Source organism: Sander vitreus, chromosome 16 (assembly GCF_031162955.1).
Source record: "Sander vitreus isolate 19-12246 chromosome 16, sanVit1, whole genome shotgun sequence".
Classification (NCBI taxonomy): domain Eukaryota; kingdom Metazoa; phylum Chordata; class Actinopteri; order Perciformes; family Percidae; genus Sander; species Sander vitreus.
This window is the reverse complement of record NC_135870.1, coordinates 782,017-800,460: the sequence shown is the minus strand read 5'-3', so window position 1 is coordinate 800,460 and position 18,444 is coordinate 782,017. Positions and strand designations below refer to the sequence as shown.

General features: G+C 41.8%; 1 protein-coding gene and 1 pseudogene across 4 annotated transcripts in view; one reads left to right on the top strand and one right to left on the bottom strand.

Moving 5' to 3' along the window:
* Window positions 1-18,444, top strand: part of LOC144531051 (G-protein coupled receptor-associated protein LMBRD2B) — a 34,136-nt gene that overhangs the window by 2,200 nt on the left and 13,492 nt on the right. For all 3 annotated transcript variants that reach the window (XR_013503188.1, XM_078270949.1, XM_078270950.1), the window contains exons 3-9: window positions 11,837-12,043; window positions 12,381-12,493; window positions 14,053-14,151; window positions 15,831-15,998; window positions 17,546-17,756; window positions 17,973-18,047; window positions 18,141-18,254. Coding sequence is in view for 2 of the 3 variants with exons in the window: in XM_078270949.1 (XP_078127075.1) it covers window positions 11,870-12,043; window positions 12,381-12,493; window positions 14,053-14,151; window positions 15,831-15,998; window positions 17,546-17,756; window positions 17,973-18,047; window positions 18,141-18,254 (954 nt within the window). In the remaining variant the exon portion in view is untranslated. The remainder of the gene's footprint in view (window positions 1-11,836; window positions 12,044-12,380; window positions 12,494-14,052; window positions 14,152-15,830; window positions 15,999-17,545; window positions 17,757-17,972; window positions 18,048-18,140; window positions 18,255-18,444) is intronic.
* On the bottom strand, window positions 66-10,154 carry LOC144531158 (deoxyribonuclease-2-beta-like; annotated as a pseudogene). Its single transcript, XR_013503197.1, has 9 exons — window positions 9,865-10,154; window positions 8,731-8,831; window positions 7,006-7,174; window positions 6,442-6,538; window positions 5,818-5,996; window positions 5,589-5,729; window positions 5,492-5,543; window positions 4,738-4,782; window positions 66-3,041 (listed from the first exon to the last, which is right to left on the bottom strand). The product of XR_013503197.1 is annotated as a deoxyribonuclease-2-beta-like (transcript).

The window sequence follows — 18,444 nt, the reverse complement described above, 5'->3', positions numbered from 1 at the left end:
AGAGACAGAGAGAGACAGAGAGAGAGAGAGACAGAGAGAGAGAGGGAGAGATCACACACCAGAGCTTTTCTTGGGTTCTTAAATGATTTTTATTTAACAACAGTAATACAGCCACTGATGAGCCAACATAGCAGGAGGGGGGGTCAGAGCTGGTTTCTGATGTCTTTTACAGGCCTTTCTTTCTAGACTTATTCAGTTAAAGGGCTCTCAGCTTGGTAGTGTGACTTTTACTTTTTTAGTCACTCAGAATTTGTGTTTTGAAGAATCTAAACTATGAGTTGGTGTCCGTTGAGCGTTTGTAAGACCCGGTCTCTGTTGAACTCTTCCAGAACCAAGCCTCCGTTGGTTTTGGACTTTTAAGACCGAAAGCTGTTTCCCCAACAGGCACCGAGTCCTAGTTCACAGCCAACTGTTCACCAATTCCTCGCAAAGCATAATAGCACTTTTACAGCTTTATCAAAGATTGTTATAATTAGCTCATTCAAACTTCTTTTAAGGGAATTGTGGAGTCATTGTGTAATGGATAATGGAGTACAAGTCGAGGCCTCCCCGCCTCTCTCTCTTGCTATTACACATGTTCATACATCATAAAGTAAGCAAAAAGGTCTCTAAAGCAGAAGACAATCACACTTGCTGCACTCTTGGTTATCATCAGGGCCAGACGGAATCTGCAGACGCAGAATTTCTGCAGAATTTCTGCAGAATTTCTGCAGATTTTCTGCAGATTTTCTGCAGAAATACAGTCAGCTAAATTTGGCAGATTTTCTTGTTGGATCACTGCCGAAAAGTAGAAAAAAGTCGTGCAGATTGCGTTATGGTTGGTGGTGATGGTGGTTATGATGTACTTTGTGTTATAAAGGTATCACTCATGTTTAACAGCTGTTACTGGAGACAGGTGAAGGGTCAGACAACCGACCACATGGCCCGTTTGCTTCAGATACATATGAACAGAGACGAGGGTGACTATAGTATCATCTCTCAGTACATGGCGCATGGAGAATGGGAGCAATGTTCTACACTTTTTAAAATATATATATAGAAGAATCACAAAGCCATAAAATACTTCATAAATGTAACACTTTAAGAGTGTAATATACTAAAGAAAGATTGGTTAATTATTCAGGATGATGTAATCATTCAGCAAACACACTTTAAGAGTGTGTACTATGAAAGTAATATTGGTTATTCAATTCAAGCAACATTATGATTAAAGCGAAAACTTCACAGCGTAAAACACAAGCCGTTCTCCCTCCCATCTGGTAAAATACGGACGCTTGGTCAGGTGCCTCGCTGAGAGACGCTGCCTAAGGGTCTGTATTTAACCAGTTAGGAAACGAGAGTGTAATGTGTGTACCATGTCTGGCAAACTACTTTCAGGATACCCACAATGCACTGTTGGCACACTTATGTTTATGTTTCTTATTATTAACATTATTGGCTTGATAATAGTTACCATTATTTCTTTTTATTACCAATTGAATCTAAGCCCTACGGCCTAATGGGGGACATCGTCCTCAGAGCATCTTCACGTGGACGCTCTGTCCCCCTCTGCTGTTACAACTCAGAATACACACAAGCTCTCTCAACGTGTGTGTGTGTGTGTGTGTGTGTGTGTGTGTGTGTGTGTATATGTATGGTATGTGTATGTGTGTGTGTGTGGTATGTGTGTGTGTGTGTGTGTGGTATATGTGTGTGTGTGTGTGTGTATGGTATGTGTGTGTGTGTGTGGTATATGTGTATGTATGGTATGTGTGTGTGTGTGTATGTATGTGTGTGTATGTATATATATGTGTGTGTGTGTGTGGTATATGTGTGTGTGGTATGTGTGTGTGTGTGTATGTGTGTGTGTGTGTGTGTGGTATGTGTGTGTGTGTGGTGTGTGTGTGTGCGTAGTATCTCTACGTACCTACGGGTCGGTTTAACGCAGAAGCATAAATCCACCTTTAAAATAGCTAACGTTTCAACAACAGAAATGTAACGTTACATAAACTAGGACAAAGGGTTATGATTAGGTGATAATATACGACATTAACCTACAGCTAAAGACACGTCAGCTACAACATGGGGAAATATAAGGTGACTATATTATTGTTGGGCAGATGAACTGTAACGTTATAACAAACATAATGATAGCTACACTGGCTAACTGTTGTAAATGAGAAGCTGTAAATCAGAAGGTTATCTAACGAGTCTGCTGCCAGCAGGACAGTAACGTGTCTCAGCTCCTGGAAAACAGAAGCCAGAGGAGTATTAATCAAAATTATTTAAGATATCTTATGAGTGGACTCTATCCCGGCGAACACAAAACTGCCGCTCGCTCCTACCCATCCTATAAGTTACCTGACAAAACGACGCACCATGACAACTGCTATTTTACGGAGGACTTTCCATCTACTGAGGGTGAGGTGTAAGATTGAAGTTGTAACTTATGACTACGTTAGACCTATTTCCGCTGGTGCAACCCTTAAAATGTTAAAGGCGTAAACTCTGACTTAAGTTAGAAACGTTCAAAAAAACAGGACTTGTAGACGGCAAGGAGAGGCGTACTTATCCTATCGATCATTAATCAGAGTCACAGTCAGGGTCACAGTCAGGGTCACAGTCAGAGGCCGCTTGTGAAGTGCCACGTTTAGGTTTCTTAGAGGCAGGGGTTTGTGAAGTGCTAGGGGACGCGGGACGCTTTGAGGTTGAACTTGGGCAAGGCTCAGTTTCAGCAATAACCCCTTTAAATAGTTCACTTGCCTGTTGATTTACAAAGCACAGTCCGCCCCCCGGCCTTTCGTATTGGCTGACTGCTCTGTTTACATCAGCGATACAGATCAAATGATTATTATTATCTTTAGCTACACACCACTTGGAATGATCATTTGTAGTCATCCACTCAGCCTTTCCGTTACCCAGATCAGGATGTACAGATGTAATTTTGATCACTTGATGTTTATTATCGCAGTAGGAACCATCACGTTTAGCTTGGCAGCCCCAAGTCTGGACTTTCACATGAGTGTTGTACTCCTTTGCAATAGTGAGGTAAAGATCTCCATCTGCAAGAACAACAACATATATATATATATACAGATTTTATATATATATATATTTATACAAAATACTGTAGGGCACTGCACAAAATGATAGTAACGCTGCATGGTGAATGTGTTAAAATGGATATAAATGTGTAAAGATAACCAGTTGAGATAAAAAATGAATCTCAATGCAGTTTTTACACGTCCTAGGGTGTAATCTACTTTAGGTTTCCAGACTGTTCTCGTGAAGTGGCGTTAATTATGACACGCCAGTTCGTATGCCATTTTTGTCGTGTTATCAAGAAGCATACTCGCTTTTTAGCGTGTTAATCAACGCCGTTTGGCCTCCATTGACTTACATTACCTTGCGATTGCGTGTGAATTGACGCCGTAGCGAGTAGTATGAAAGGGAGAAAATCTGTGTAGGGAGGTTGGTCGGGGGGGAAGACGGGTCAAACACAGGACTTTCACCCAGGAGACCGGGGATCGGGTCCCGCGTGTGAAGTTTCCTTTCCACGTTTGTTCTTTTCGCGATGACGCGTAGCCTCGCGATGATGCCATGTGGCTTTAGAAAGTGGCGTGTATGTTTGCGCTGTGACGTTGCAGACTTGAAGAGATTTTTTAAAATGTATTTTGTAGAGGTGCGACTAGATCTCGTCTCACGAGTGCAGAGCAGCAGTTAGTAGACAGAGTCCGACCTGTTTGGTCTTAATACATCTGGCTTTGAAGAGGAGTCTGGCTTGGTTCACTTTTGCAGAGCGGTAGCGGAGTTGTAAAAAGCTGCATGTAAAACCCAGCCTTAGAACGGTAGAGGGTACCGCCCCTATTATTGAGTTATTTTGATGTGAGATTTGTTTTAAACATCTCATTTTAATTTTGTTCTTTAGATAAAATACAGTTTCAGTGTGACTTTTGATAGTTGGAAACAACCGTTGGGGATGCGCCTCTGGTTTTGCACAGTTTAAAGGAAGATTTTTCACTCATACGTCTGTAGCTCATTCTCTTAAACATATCCTGAGAAAGTCGTACTGTCAACTTAAAGCTATAGTGCGTGATTTCTGTCTCCCCCGTGAGGAATTCTAAGTAATGACAACAACACTGTCGGCGCGTCCACATGATACAAGCCTTCTGTGATCGCGTGCACCGGACGCCACAATCTTCTGAACATAGTCACACTGAGAAATCCAGAGAGAGTTGTGTGGAGCTGATAGTCTTAATTAGCTTTGTAGCAACTCATCTGGCTTAAATGTAATGGACGTATAAAAAAGTTACACACTAAAGCTTTAAAATCGCGTTGAATCATGAGTTAAGTGTATCGTTACATCCCAACTGCACAACAGTCTCTGGCAAACTTAATACACATTTCCCCTCATCCTTTACCCCTGGAGCCCCTAATTCCAGAGCTGCTCAGGCAAAACACTGGCTGTCCTGGCAGCGTCCATAGTTAGGCTGGGTCAAAAACGGTTTGGTCTCGAGAATGGAATTGCATTTTCCAGGATTTGTGCCTGCGATGCGCCACGTACAATATTAAATGAAGTTAACTGTTCACACAATACAGTGACGTGTGTTCCACATTCTGCAGTGTGACAATAAGTAAATCAATAAATCTGTGTCACTTGGACTCAAAAATGTATCTTTGCATTGACTGTAGTTATTACACATTCTGCACATTAGTGTTCAGTTTGAGGACATAGAGTAATACCAAAGATATAGTTACCAAATCTCTTTGGGTCTGTAATCTTCTGGTCATCTGGTACATTTGCTGAAAAAAACAACCAAAATTGTCAGTTTGTGTAATCTTCAAATCTAAGGCAGGTGTTTCTGACATTTGCAGACAAAGCCACAGACAGTTATTTAGACTAAAACCTTTTATTGTATGCAGACGCAGAAGGTACGTGTCCACAGGCAGTGCCATTTCCACACTTCCCATTAATTTACTATGTAAGCACCCAGGCAATGTATTCTGGGAGTGCTGTGGCGACTCTAAAGAGACGGGGCATTGAGTTTCCTGCTCCTCATTTGCATAAAGTTGAATCCAGACGACTTTATGCTAATCGGGGGCGTCTAGCTCGACTCTGCCTCTGGAAAACTCCTGAAAATCTCTAAAGTGAAGACAGATTCAGCAGCTGCAGGTCATTGTTTACTGTTTTCTTTGCTTGTCAGCAATCAGTTAAGAGGAACAGATAACTGCTAGAAGAGAGAACATCAAGAGTCCAACGCTGGGAAGAAGAGGGGGGGAACCCTGCCATCAGAAAACTCCAACGTGGACACTTTCCGTCAGTAACCAATTCTAACAAATCACAGGCTGAAATGAATTATTATGATGAACATACAGTACTTCAACACCCACCACTGATGTAAAACTGCAGTAGAAGCTTCTCTCATTTCCACAGTCAAAATGTTTACTGTGACAAATGTTTGTCTTTCCTAAGTTAGGTAATGTGATCCAAACCATCATGCAGATATCTCACCTTTATACAGTTGTTTAGCAACGCTACGAAACGATGTTCCTCCTGCTGATGTTCCTCCTGCTGATGTTAATCCTGCTGATGTTAATCCTGCTGATGTCAGGTCCTGGATTTTGACTTGATTTACTCTTTCGTCCCTGTTTTTCTTTTCAGTCCTCCTAAGTTTCTTAAGCTCTTTCATGGAAGTTGTTTGGAATATGATCGTCAAATGTGAAAGCATTGATGTCCAGCAGGTGTTGACCTTCAAATAGTACAACAAGACAACATTAAGATCATATTCAAATCAACCACTAAGACCATAAATATGAATATTTAACTGATAACATTACCTATCTTGTTGAACTGGTCGTACTTGAATGTTACACAGATAAACGTCTGAGCATTCTTTGCTCCGCTGGGTCCTTTTTTGTTTTTAGGCCAGAAAGTTATTTTGATCTCTTAGGAAAGGGAACTGTGGTGTGACTGTGTAAGAGCCAGACTCCTGTAGTTTTATCCATCATCACAACTCCTGAAACATCAACAGATAACAGAGAACTATTGGCTGATAGATGATGATTGTTTAAAAATCCTACCTGTGTTTTTAATATTTCAAACTAACAGATGATAGACTGGAGCAGTCATCTGACGGAGGGATCCTCCAGATCCAGATGTTACTGAGATCTGTTGCTGCTCTGATGTGACTTACAGACAGACAGACAGACAGACAGACAGACAGATTGATTTCAATGTCGGGGCTACAGAGACGTTCCTTCACATGCACATCCAGGATGGCACCACTTCTTACTCACATACACATTGATAAGCTAACAGAGATGTGATGTTGTTACACAATGACAGATGTTTGACTGTCGCTACAGAAGTATTCACACTGATCAGCCTCTGTCCTCTGTGATGAAAACCTGATGGAGGTTCAGAGAGATGTTTCCTGTGAGAGTGATGCTTCCTCTACTCACCTTTACTGTGACCAAACTTAGAGGCAACAGAAGGCTTTACACCCTTTTCATCTGGAGGAGGTTGGTCGCTGTAGGTGATGAATCCAAAGTTGTCTTTCTATAAATGATGCAGAATGAAGAGAAGAAGGTGTCAAACATTACAATCTTTTAATTATTAGGATGTATGCAGCCAATCCAGCAAGGTACCAAATCTACCACTGCCAATCAAATATAGCAACGCAACTCGCTTTCTGGTCTTTTTTTTTTTATTTTTTTTTCTTGAAGTCTATATATTTTTTTAAAAGCTTGTGGTGTTTATTCCCAACCAGATGGGATTTATTTTCTGATGGTGCTTTGGCTAGTGAAAACACCTGCATGGATGTCACAGATGTTTTAGGGATGAACAAATAACTTTATATGTCAGTTGTTATATTCTCAGTTGATGCTCAGTTTTAACAGAACACATTGAAATATTTAAGGAAAGCTAGTTGATGCTTTATAATTAGTACAGACCATAATATCTATACATCAGTTTGAGTCATGGAAACATGCAGAAACAGAGCTGCAGTTTAACATGATTCTCACCATTGATGTGGTAAAAATGGGCTTCAGGGTGTTTGCCAGGACACCGTTAGGATTGTCGATGAGCTTATTGTGATCTTTATAGGTCTTCTTCCCAGCTGGATCAATGTAAAGATATTCCAAACCCTCAGGTGTGATCTTATTCAGTTTGGGTGCCTTGTAGATGATGTACCTGATGATGAGTAGAGAAGAGAAAAGTCAATCAGTCCTTCCAGAAACATGCTGAGTTATTTCGTGCTTGTTTTGGGCTAAAATCCTTGATTATGCGTCACGCTTTCTTAAAAAATGCGATGGAATATGCGGGATATTTATGCAATTTTGCGGGAACTTGTTAAAACTGTGATGTCATCGTGACTTCATCGCGGGGTTTGCAGCTTTTAGATGACGTTCACGTCGCGTAATTACATCACTTCATAACGTTCTCATGGCAGCAGGGGAGACGGCTGCTCTCGTGTGAAGTAAACACAACATTTTTCATCTTTCTGATAAGATATTTGGGACTTTTTTTACAACGAAAATGCGGGAGTTATGACATCATGCAAGTCCCGCATATTTTGTGTGGAAATCAGCAATTTATACGGCGAAAGTGCAGTTCAGAGACTTAAAGCAGTAAACATAACAGAGATGCTTACAAGTCTCTCAGCTCGAGTCCAAGTCAAGTCTCTGGTGGTTATAATGAGTGTTGCATGTAATATGTTATTCTGACTCATTTATCTATTATCATACAGATTCAGCTTTGATTAGTTGTTTGGTTTATAATCGGTCTAAACAGTCCAAATCTAATCCATTCATCTCTGAGTGTTGGTCATAATATATAATAGTTTGAGGACTAATCCATTCATCTCTGAGTGTTGGTCATAATATATAATAGTTGAGGACTAATCCATTCATCTCTGAGTGTTGGTCATAATATATAATAGTTTGAGGACTAATCCATTCATCTCTGAGTGTTGGTCATAATATATAATAGTTGAGGACTAATCCATTTATCTCTGCAGCTGTTGGCCATAATATATAATATTTGAGGACTAATCCATTCATCTCTGCAGCTGTTGGTCATAATATATAATAGTTGAGGACTAATCCATTCATCTCTGCAGCTGTTGGTCATAATATATAATAGTTGAGGACTAATCCATTCATCTCTGAGTGTTGGTCATAATATATAATAGTTGAGGACTAATCCATTCATCTCTGCAGCTGTTGGTCATAATATATAATAGTTGAGGACTAATCCATTCATCTCTGCAGCTGTTGGTCATAATATATAATATTTGAGGACTAATCCATTCATCTCTGCAGCTGTTGGTCATAATATATAATATTTGAGGACTAATCCATTCATCTCTGCAGCTGTTGGTCATAATATATAATATTTGAGGACTAATCCATTCATCTCTGCAGCTGTTGGCCAAACTGGACCTGTCAGCTTCTGTAATGTGAAGATTTTCTTTCTCTAACACGATGTTTAATTCATTTTCTCAAAACAAGACATCTGAAGTCGTCCCTTTGCATTGTGGGGGAAGTAGTTTTTCACTATTTTCTGATAATTTTTAGACTAATTGATTAACTGTGAAAATAATCGACAGACTACGGCTGCAATTAAGATTATATTCATTATGGATTTAGTCTTTTCTATTTTTCCATAAATCTACAAATCAGTGATATTAGACTATAAAAAGTTCAGAGAAAATCGTCAATCGTTGTAGTTTGTGAGTGTTGTCTCACCAGTCCACTGCTACACCGTTGTGGTTTTTGCAGGTCACGTCTTGTCCGTCAGCGCTCCAGCAGAGCAGACTGACCGTCAGGAAAATCCTCCACATGACTCCCTAAAACACACAATGACAGCAACAGTTACACGCCACATTCACTTCAAGTTCACATCATCCTGTTTTTATCATCGCTATTACACAAGGTTTTAACCCTGGTGTTGTCTTCTGGTCGACTGGCACTTCTTCTCCTTCTGGCTCAAAATTAACACTTTTTGGACCATTTTGTCAAATTTTATGTCACTTTTTTTCAATGTTTTTCTCTAACACCAACTTATTATCAATAGTTTACATGTATTTTTGGAATTCATGGTCAATAAATCTCATTTGTAGGAGATTATACCTTATTTTGAAATAATTAATGATTTTGAATATTAGATGTGTGTCTGTGTGTGTGTGTCTGTCTTTGTGTGTGTGTGTGTGTGTGTGTCTGTCTTTGTGTGTGTGTGTCTCTGTGTGTGTGTGTGTGTGTGTGTGTCTGTCTTTGTGTCTCTGTGTGTGTGTGTGTGTGTGTGTGTGTCTGTCTGTCTTTGTGTGTGTGTCTGTCTTTGTGTCTCTGTGTGTGTGTGTGTGTGTGTGTGTGTATGTGTGTGTCTGTCTTTGTGTCTCTGTGTGTGTGTGTGTGTGTGTCTGTCTGTCTTTGTGTGTGTGTGTGTGTGTGTGTCTGTCTTTGTGTCTCTGTGTGTGTGTGTGTGTGTGTGTGTGTCTGTCTTTGTGTCTCTGTGTGTGTGTCTGTCTGTCTTTGTGTGTCTCTGTGTGAGTGAGTGAGTAACGTGTGTTGGTGGAGAATCTCAGACGTGTGGATGTCAACGTTTAGTCACGTTTTGAAACCATTTCCATTTTTTCAAATGCTATAAAATTTAATACCCACAATTCAATGAAAGTAGTAATCGAGTACTTGCAATTGTACTTCATTTTATGAGTAATTTGGTTAAAAAGGAACCCATATTTTTGATATAGAAGTTTTGAGAACGGGTCAAATTTGATCGAAGGACAACATGAGGGTTAAAAAGTGAACAGAGTTTTTTTTGACAGAGAAAGATGATCTTTTCTCACAATTGATAGAACGGTTAGACATTTACAGGGTCCGTACCTGAGTGTTGAAGGAGAAACCTCAGATACAAAGGTGCAGGATGTCCAAAAACAGAAGAAAGCTGCAGCAGTCTACTCGGTTTATTAAATTAAAAAGGTTAAATGGTTACAAACGATTAAAAAGAATGAAAATTATTAAAAGAAAAATGTCTATGAGGCTAAAATAAAAGCAACAAAAAGAACAGAACTTCTCCGTAAAAAAGAGGAGCCGTGGTGATCTCGGTCTTCAACACGATGTCCAAGACGTCTCTGAAAGACGACTCTGCCGCGTCCTCAGAGTCCTCAGCATCCTTTTATCCTCCATCTGGGGGGCGGTTTCTAAAAACCTGCAGGTGAATGTCTCCATACATGGTCAAAAAGAACACCTGAGCATGAAACTGTCAGCAGGTTACACGTTGCGATGCACTTCTGCAGAGCTGTATGCAAAACTTTCCTAACTGGTTACTCCCATTGGGTGATGGGTTTTACTCCAGGCATCATTAGAGTACAATAAGGCTGATGTACTTGTAGTATATTACTGAACAGTAACTGTATGTAGTCCTAGTAGTATTAGTAGCAGTAGTAGTGTATGTTGTACTGTGTGTGTCTCAAACTACAAGGCAGCAGGTGGATGTAAAATGATCCACTATGATCACAGTTTTGACATTTGAAGTTCTATTTGGTCCTCACTTTTCAAATCCCTTTCCTGTTTAAAGCCGTGTTTAATCTCCTCTGGTGTGTGTGTTTGTTGAGGGATTGGTTTTAGTTGTAAATGTTAAATGTCTCTCTAAAGGCCCAGACCAGAGTATGATGAGTGAGACAGGTGGAGGAGGAGGTCAGAGGGCCCAGCTGGGTCTGCTTTCTCACAAACTGTTTGGACTCAAGAAGAGAGAGACAGGTAGAGAGACATTTGGTCCAAACTTTAACTGAGAAACAGGGAAGACAGCAGAGATCAGACTCGTTAACTTGTTGACACTGAACTTGGCCTTCAGGTGGATTTGGACTCAGAGAAACCCAGATTCTGTAACTGGTGTTCAAACTGTGGGGCGGTCCACCTGGGGGCCATAGAGGCCTGGCGTGGGTGAGGTCACCTGACCAGACGGAGGAGTAGATAGTTAACCTGCCGTCATTTGCATCTTACAATACTTTCTACAAAGGTGGAAAGAGAGACACTTGCTGTCATTTGCATTAACAGTTCTCCATTCAAAGGTGACCAGACGGGAGGAGCAGATAGTTTGGGAAAATATTAACTTGCTGTCATTTGCATCTTGCACGTGGAGTACACTACAGTCCTCCATGCAAAGGTGGAAAGAAAGACACAGTTCATGTTCTCCTTAATCTTATTTCATTAGACAAATGTTTCAAACAGTCAGCGTGTGCTCTGAGATTAGGAGCTATTGTCCGTATGTGCTGGTAGGCCTTCCTCTTCTTCTTCTTCAGACTAGAACACTTGTAGCTGTATATGCTTCTGAGTACCGTCACATTTTCATAATTTTGGCATCAACTTGGTACTGAAGAAGTGGTTCTTGTGACAGTGTTTTACAGGCTGAAGATGTGTCAACATGTACTGTACAGTAACAAACTGTAACCTTCTACAGTCCATGTAGCCTATTAACCAGTTATACAAGGTCTCAAGACGGGTATCTCTCTGCCCTATCAGACGCTGCTGTCCTTCTCCTCTGCCTGCTCCGTGGTGTGTGTGTGTGTGTGTGTGTGTGTGTGTGTGTGTGTGTGTGTGTGAGTGAGTGAGACAGCCCGGTCAGCGAGCTTGTTACGTTGCGCCCGCAATCTCTTGTGGAGCTTTATAACTCCAAAACGCCACAGGTTCCAGTTAGTCTTATAATGTATGAGTGTTGTTTTATTTAAACAAACGATCTGGGAAATAAATGCCTCCTGTCGGCGAGTCTCCTGATAGAGCTCCAGCCAGCTCACAGCGGGTCTGTGAAGGTGGACAGGCCGGGCAGCGAGCCAGTAAATGTGTCGATCTCTTGCAGGTTTCTGGCGGCGGCTGAGCGGAGCGCAGCGGGATGAGTGGCGCTGCTCTGGGCATCGAGATCGTGGTGGTGTTTTTCCTGGCGCTGTTCCTGCTGCACCGATATGGAGACTTCAGGAAGCAGCAGCGCATGGTGCTGTTCGGCACGCTACTGGCCTGGTACCTGTGCTTCCTCATCGTCTTCATTTTGCCTCTGGACGTCAGCACGGTCAGTACCGAATGAGACGTCATTCCACACACTCAACAGCTGTTATGTGAGAGTGTGTGAAAACTAGTTAGCAAGCGAGCCCAGAAGTTAAGCTAAACGTTACAGAGAAACAGGTAAAATAGTTAGCGAACAGCTGAAATAGTTATCTAATGGTTGAAATAGCTAACAGTATCCACTTTTATATAATGAATAGTGTTGTACATTTGGAACATACATTGGGAATTGATGAAGAGGTACATGAGTTAATCAGACAAGGCTGTGGGTGGACCTCAGGCCAAAAGGGTTGGGTACCACTGTGCTGAATAAATCAAATCAATGTATTAATGTGTCCCTTCAGACCATCTACAAGCAGTGTAAGATAGACCATGAGGAGCACGCCTCTGTTCCCACTGCCAGCTCCTTACCGTCCAATCACACGGCGGCTAACACGTCTGTCACACCCACCAAAAGGTGAGTATACAACATGTCTCTCAATAATCTGCATCTTCTTCAGGGCATCAGCAAAGGTTTTTATATCCAGATATAAGATATTACTAGGGTTGGGTACGGTTTGGTTTTTGTTTTAAATGGCTCCTGAACGGATACTTTAGACCAGGCCTTCTCAGACATATCACTCAAAGGTCCACATCTGATTGTTATTCCAGGTCAGAGGTTCAAAATGATTGGCAATAACAAAATAACATTTCTTCAACTCACTTTGAACTTTTAAGCAACATACCTGTACATTCAAGTGAAGTTCTCTTTTTTTTTCCCCCCCATATATTCAACATCACTAACAATGAATTGATCAATAGACATTTTTCATAACACAAAGTATGTACTGGGCCCGGATGTACTTACAGTTTGGTCCGTAGTTTGAGAAGTGCTGCTTCAGACGATCAGTGACACTTTTATCTTATCTTTTACTTTTCCTTCAAACATGTCCAGTTTTTCCTACCCTGTTTCTTCTTCAAAACACTTCTGGAGTTCAGTAGGGTTGGGTATCGTTTGGTTTTTTTCTGATGTCGTGCCGAATCTTTAAAAAACAACTGCTGACTACTAGCTAATAGTAAGCTAACATTACCTGCTGCCAGGTGCAGTGTTAACTAGCGTCATGTGTAACATCCGTTATCCCGTTAGCACCAAAATCTGAGCTGGGATTTGTTCCGGAAGAACACGGGTCTTCAATGTTTTTCAAACCAAGGACCCGTTAACTGAAAGAGAAACGGAGCAGGGACTCTCTACTACATATATTATTTAAAGTGAATTTGCATATTAAACTGGGCCTACAGTTACCTTTTTCAGTGCATAAAATACTAAGCTATTAAAGTAATAAGTCAGCATGATTTAAAAAAAATCCTGTTTTAGTGTTAGACATACATGTGTCAGTAGGGGTGGGAATCACGATACGATATCATCACGATACTTCTGTCACGATACGATATCATTATATTATTGCAAATTTAAACATATTGCAATATTCTGCGATATATTGCAATTTATTACCTTTTTTTTCCCAATTTTTAAATGATGTCCCCAAAAGGAAACTTTGTCAACATGTGTTTTATCTAAAAAGAAACATGTCTCTGTTTGTTCATCTCACTTCAATTGTATTGCTGCAAAATGGGATTGTCAAGCAGACAATCTGACCATCACATATATAATAATAGATTGATACTTGGCGTCTGTGTATCGATACACTATTGCCACGGAAAATATCACGATACTATGCTGTATCGATGTTTTCCCCCCACCTCTATGTGTCAGAGTGAATCTTATCTGTGGATGGCTACCTAAGTGTCTACCTTACTATAGGCCAGTTAGCCTATCATCACTGGGGGTTTATATTTGCTAATATGTTGGAGTCATGTTAAGACACTGAAAAAGCTTTCAAAACAATAATTTGGAGGTCCCCCTGCAGTGACTCTGAGGACCCCCTGGGGTCCTGGACCTCCCGGTGAAGATCTCTGCAGTAGAACATGTCTAATTGTAGTGCTTCCCTGCTCATATCTCCTTCTTCTCCATCGTAGTGTCCCAAAGCCCTGCTACAAGCCGTGGAGCTACATCCCTGACGGGATCATGCCCGTGTTCTGGAGGGTGGTGTACTGGACGTCCCAGTGTCTCACATGGTCTGTATCATAAACACCATATCAATTACTCTGCATGGCTTCCTGAGAACGCTTATTTTGTTGCTGTTGCTGTCATCTTGTTGTCTTCTGTCTGTAAATTCTAACCTACTAATGTCTTAAGGTTTCCTGTTGCTCTCGTTTGAAAACATCTCGCCAAAGGACTACAGTTGTAAATTAGCCGCCTGGCTAAAACGGGCACATGTACAGCAGGTTTTATCTTTAAGAGCTCCTGCACACTGGCTGCGTAGCGTGAGCGTTTCAGCTGCTTGGCGTGTCCGTTATTATTTCGGCTCCCATGATAACAGGTTAGAGCGTGCACACTGCCGAAAACGCGTGCATGCTAGAAATAGAACCGACGCCTATTTTTCACGCGACACGCAAGCGTGTTGGAAGGCAACATAGAATAGGAAAAAGATGTTTATATGTCATTTAGACACAAATACATTTAATAAATGACATGTTGATGTTTGAAAGTCTCGAGGTTTTGACATAAATGCAGATATAAATGTCATTTAAAAAAAATAATATTGCACCTGTCAATCCAGAAGGAAATATTCTGGAGCCTATTTAGCGTCAATACTGCCAACGTTGTCTTTGCTGTAATCAGATCAGTTTATATTTGTGTTTATGGTAAACATCCATGTGTCTAGACGAGGCTAGCAGCAGCAGTCAGACACCTTTCTGGTGTGTAAAGACATAGAAAACACCACACAGCTGACACGCTACAGAAACGCCCCACAGACGCCACGCAGCCAGTGTGCAGGAGCCCTAAGGTCTACTTACCAGAAGTAAGTTTTTACTCGCCCCCTATACAAACAGTTTTTACTCAAGTAAATTGTTATATTTCGTTGTTTCATCGACATCATCCCCTGCCACCCAAGAAAAACTCCTTCCATTGTTCCAGGATGCCTGAAACTCTCGTTTTCTCATCGTCGTCTTCTTCTAACAAGACAGCTGCCAGTTACACATCTAACACCAACTCAAATCTTCATTGGCCAACAGCACATTCAAATCAAATCATTCTACGTGCATTTTCCGACTCGGGCAAGAGAGTTATGACATTTATCATACAAAGATGATCGGAAAAAACCTGATTGAAACCCATATTTACTTGCCCGTGGGTAGAGCTGAAGATCTTTGCCCGAACCTGATGGGACCCGACGGGTTCGGTCTTAATTTCTATCATTTTACACGGGCTCAGGCCGGGCTCGGGGTTGCGCGGTAAATGAGCGGTCAGGTGATGCTTTCTGATTAGCGTGAAAATGGATGCTGAGGAGGTGAGACGCAGGCTGGCCTCTGGAGGACTTACTTTATTTCTTTGTTCCAACTTCCAAGTGACCGATAGCCTCCGTTAGTCTCGAATAAATGATGTTAACATTTTTATAAATGACTCATTCTTGACAAAAGGCAAAAGAGCTGTGTGTGTGTGTGCACATTTGAATAATGTTGGGCTGTAAACGGGTTCAGGCTTTTAAAAAGCTGTCAATCAAAATGGACTTGTCGGGCTCGGGCCTTGTCGGGCCCGATTACAGCTCTCCCCGTGGGGCCTTTTACTTTTCCTTGGCCATCGGGCAACCTTTATTGTTTCTTGTGGTTGAACCCTGTACAGAAATGTGTATTACAATATACTCACCCCAATATATAACCCTTCCCTTACGGGTGTGCTTTGTGTTTTTCAGGCTGCTGCTGCCCTTCATGCAGTCCTACGCCCGCTCCGGAGGCTTCTCCATCACGGGGAAAATAAAAACGGCTCTGATAGAAAATGCTATTTATTACGGGACCTACCTGCTCATCTTCGGCTCCCTGCTCATTTACGTGGCTGTTCATCCTCAGTGGCACCTGTCCTGGTGAGTGATCCTTTTCCTGACATCAGACCTGACAAGAGTTATTCATATTTTAGCTTTGAAATATTGCATTTAAGGGTAATACAAAATGTTTCTACCTGGACCCTGTTTTCCCATACATTTGTGTTTTATGGCGCTTACCCACTGCTAGTACCAGCTCTGCTCGACTCGACCACGGTGGCCCGTCCTCCTTTTTCCATCGCAGATTTAGTACCGCCTCATGCGTGAGGCGAGCGTGGCTGGTCTTCAAAGCGACGCCGCAGGAAACTGCTGTGACCTAACGCGACACACACACAGAACGTTGAAGGTGTGTTGTTGATTCTCGGCATGTGGCTGTTTGCCAGAAGACACATTTAGTTTCTAAAGAAGCTGGAGGCTTTTAAAAAAAAAAAAAAAACTATTTAAAAATGGCGGGTTTGTTCAGGACACCCCCGTCTGTCGCTAGCAGTGATGATGCAGTGATTAGTGACGATTCTCTCCGACCAATCAGGAGTCTGCAGGTTTTCACGTCACCTTTTGGTATTTTCTCAGCTCGCTTGGAACCTCGATGGAGGTGATACTAAATAAAGTACCTGTTAGCAGATACCAGGGACTTTTTTATCAGAATGGAAAACCAAAAAAGGCGAGTAGAGTCGAGGCGAGTCGAGCAGGTACCACGTAGTGGAAAAACACCATAAGTGATTAGCTTTGAAACTGGTCCAGTATTGAGTAAAAACTCTGTATTAGGCTTGTTCAGCATCAGTTAGCGTCCACTAAAAGTTCTGTTGTTGCTGCTGACAGACTCAGATTATTATTCTAAGTGTCTGACAACATTATGGGATGGATCCCTACAGAGATAGACCTTTTAGTTAAAGAGGAAGATCATTTTAGTTTAACATGAAACAGCCCCAAAATCACCATCACCAAACCCACCAGACTCCATGTAAATAATCAGGACTTTTAGCGTGTATAGAGCCAGCATATTTCCACCAGACTCCATGTAAATAATCAGTACTTTTAGCATGTATAGAGCCAGCATATCTCCACCAGACTCCATGTAAATAATCAGGACTTTTAGCGTGTATAGAGCCAGCATATTTCCACCAGACTCCATGCAAATAATCAGGACTTTTAGCGTGTATAGAGCCAGCATATTTCCACATGTAACTGGGTGAATTAAGGGTTTATTTCAACCAAACCAGAGTGGTGATTGTTGGAACAGTGGAAAGATGAACCAAGACGGCTTTTGATAGTTTTATTTAGTTTCTGTCCACTTTGAATGAAGTGTGTTTTACGATGATAAAAGTGCTGATTATTTACATGGAGTCTGGTGGGTTTGGTGATGGTGATTTCATGTTAAACTAAAAGGATCTTCCTCTTTAACTAAAAGGTCTATCTCTGTAGGGATCCTTTCATAATGTTGTCAGACACTTAGAATAATAATCTGAGTCTGTCAGCAGCAACAACAGAACTCTTAGTGGACGCAAACTTAAGGTGAGCAGTTGCCCATTAGCCCAGCAGTAAACATGCAGCACAGGTCAGCTACCTTTCTGTCCTCCAATGTGCTTCAGGTACGAGCTGCAGACCATCGGGATCACAGCAGCTAACACCTGGGGTCTGTTCCTGCTGGTGCTGCTGCTCGGCTACGGCTTGGTGGAGATCCCTCGCTCCTACTGGAACGCCTCACGGCACGGACACTTGCTCATCAAGACATATTTCAAGGCGTCCAAGCTGATGACGGAGAAGGCGGACGCAGAGGAGAACCTGGAGGACGTCATGGAGGTGGGCGTCAGCCGCTGCACGTTACAGTTAGGGCTGTGAAAATCGGCAAAAAGTGACGTTCAAATATCCCTTCTAAAAACACAGAGGTTTGAACATTAGACAGATAAGACATATCTACTTGTATAGTTATATTTAGGGTTAGGGGTGAGGATTAGTCAGATTAGTCAGACAGAAGTCTGTCTGTCTGTCTGTCTGAATCCTGTTTTTTTTCTGCAGGAGGTGAGAAAAGTCAGTGAATCCATCAAGTATAACCATCCGCTGAGGAAGTACATCGATACCATTCTGAGAAAGGTAAGTGGGGAAACTGTAACAGCAGCTCTCAGTGATATGATCCATAGATCAGATGTGATGTCAGAGGTAATGATCTGCCGTGTCCCCTCTCAGTGTCCGGTGGACTACCAAGAGAAGATGGGCAGGAACATGGACGACTACGAGGATTTTGACGACAAACAGAACACTTATCCCAGCGAGAAGAGCCTGGTGAAGCTCCATAAACAGGTGAGAGGGGGAACGGAGCAGCAGGCTTGGGCCGGTGTAAAAACCTTCAAACCAGTTTGATATCAAGCCAAACACCGGACCTGTTTACCAAATTCAAACTCGTCTCAGCCGCTCCCACGTGAGAGAGCCCGTGATTAATGTAGCGACTCCAATTCACTTGGTGGCGGTGATGCACCTCTAAGACTTTTTA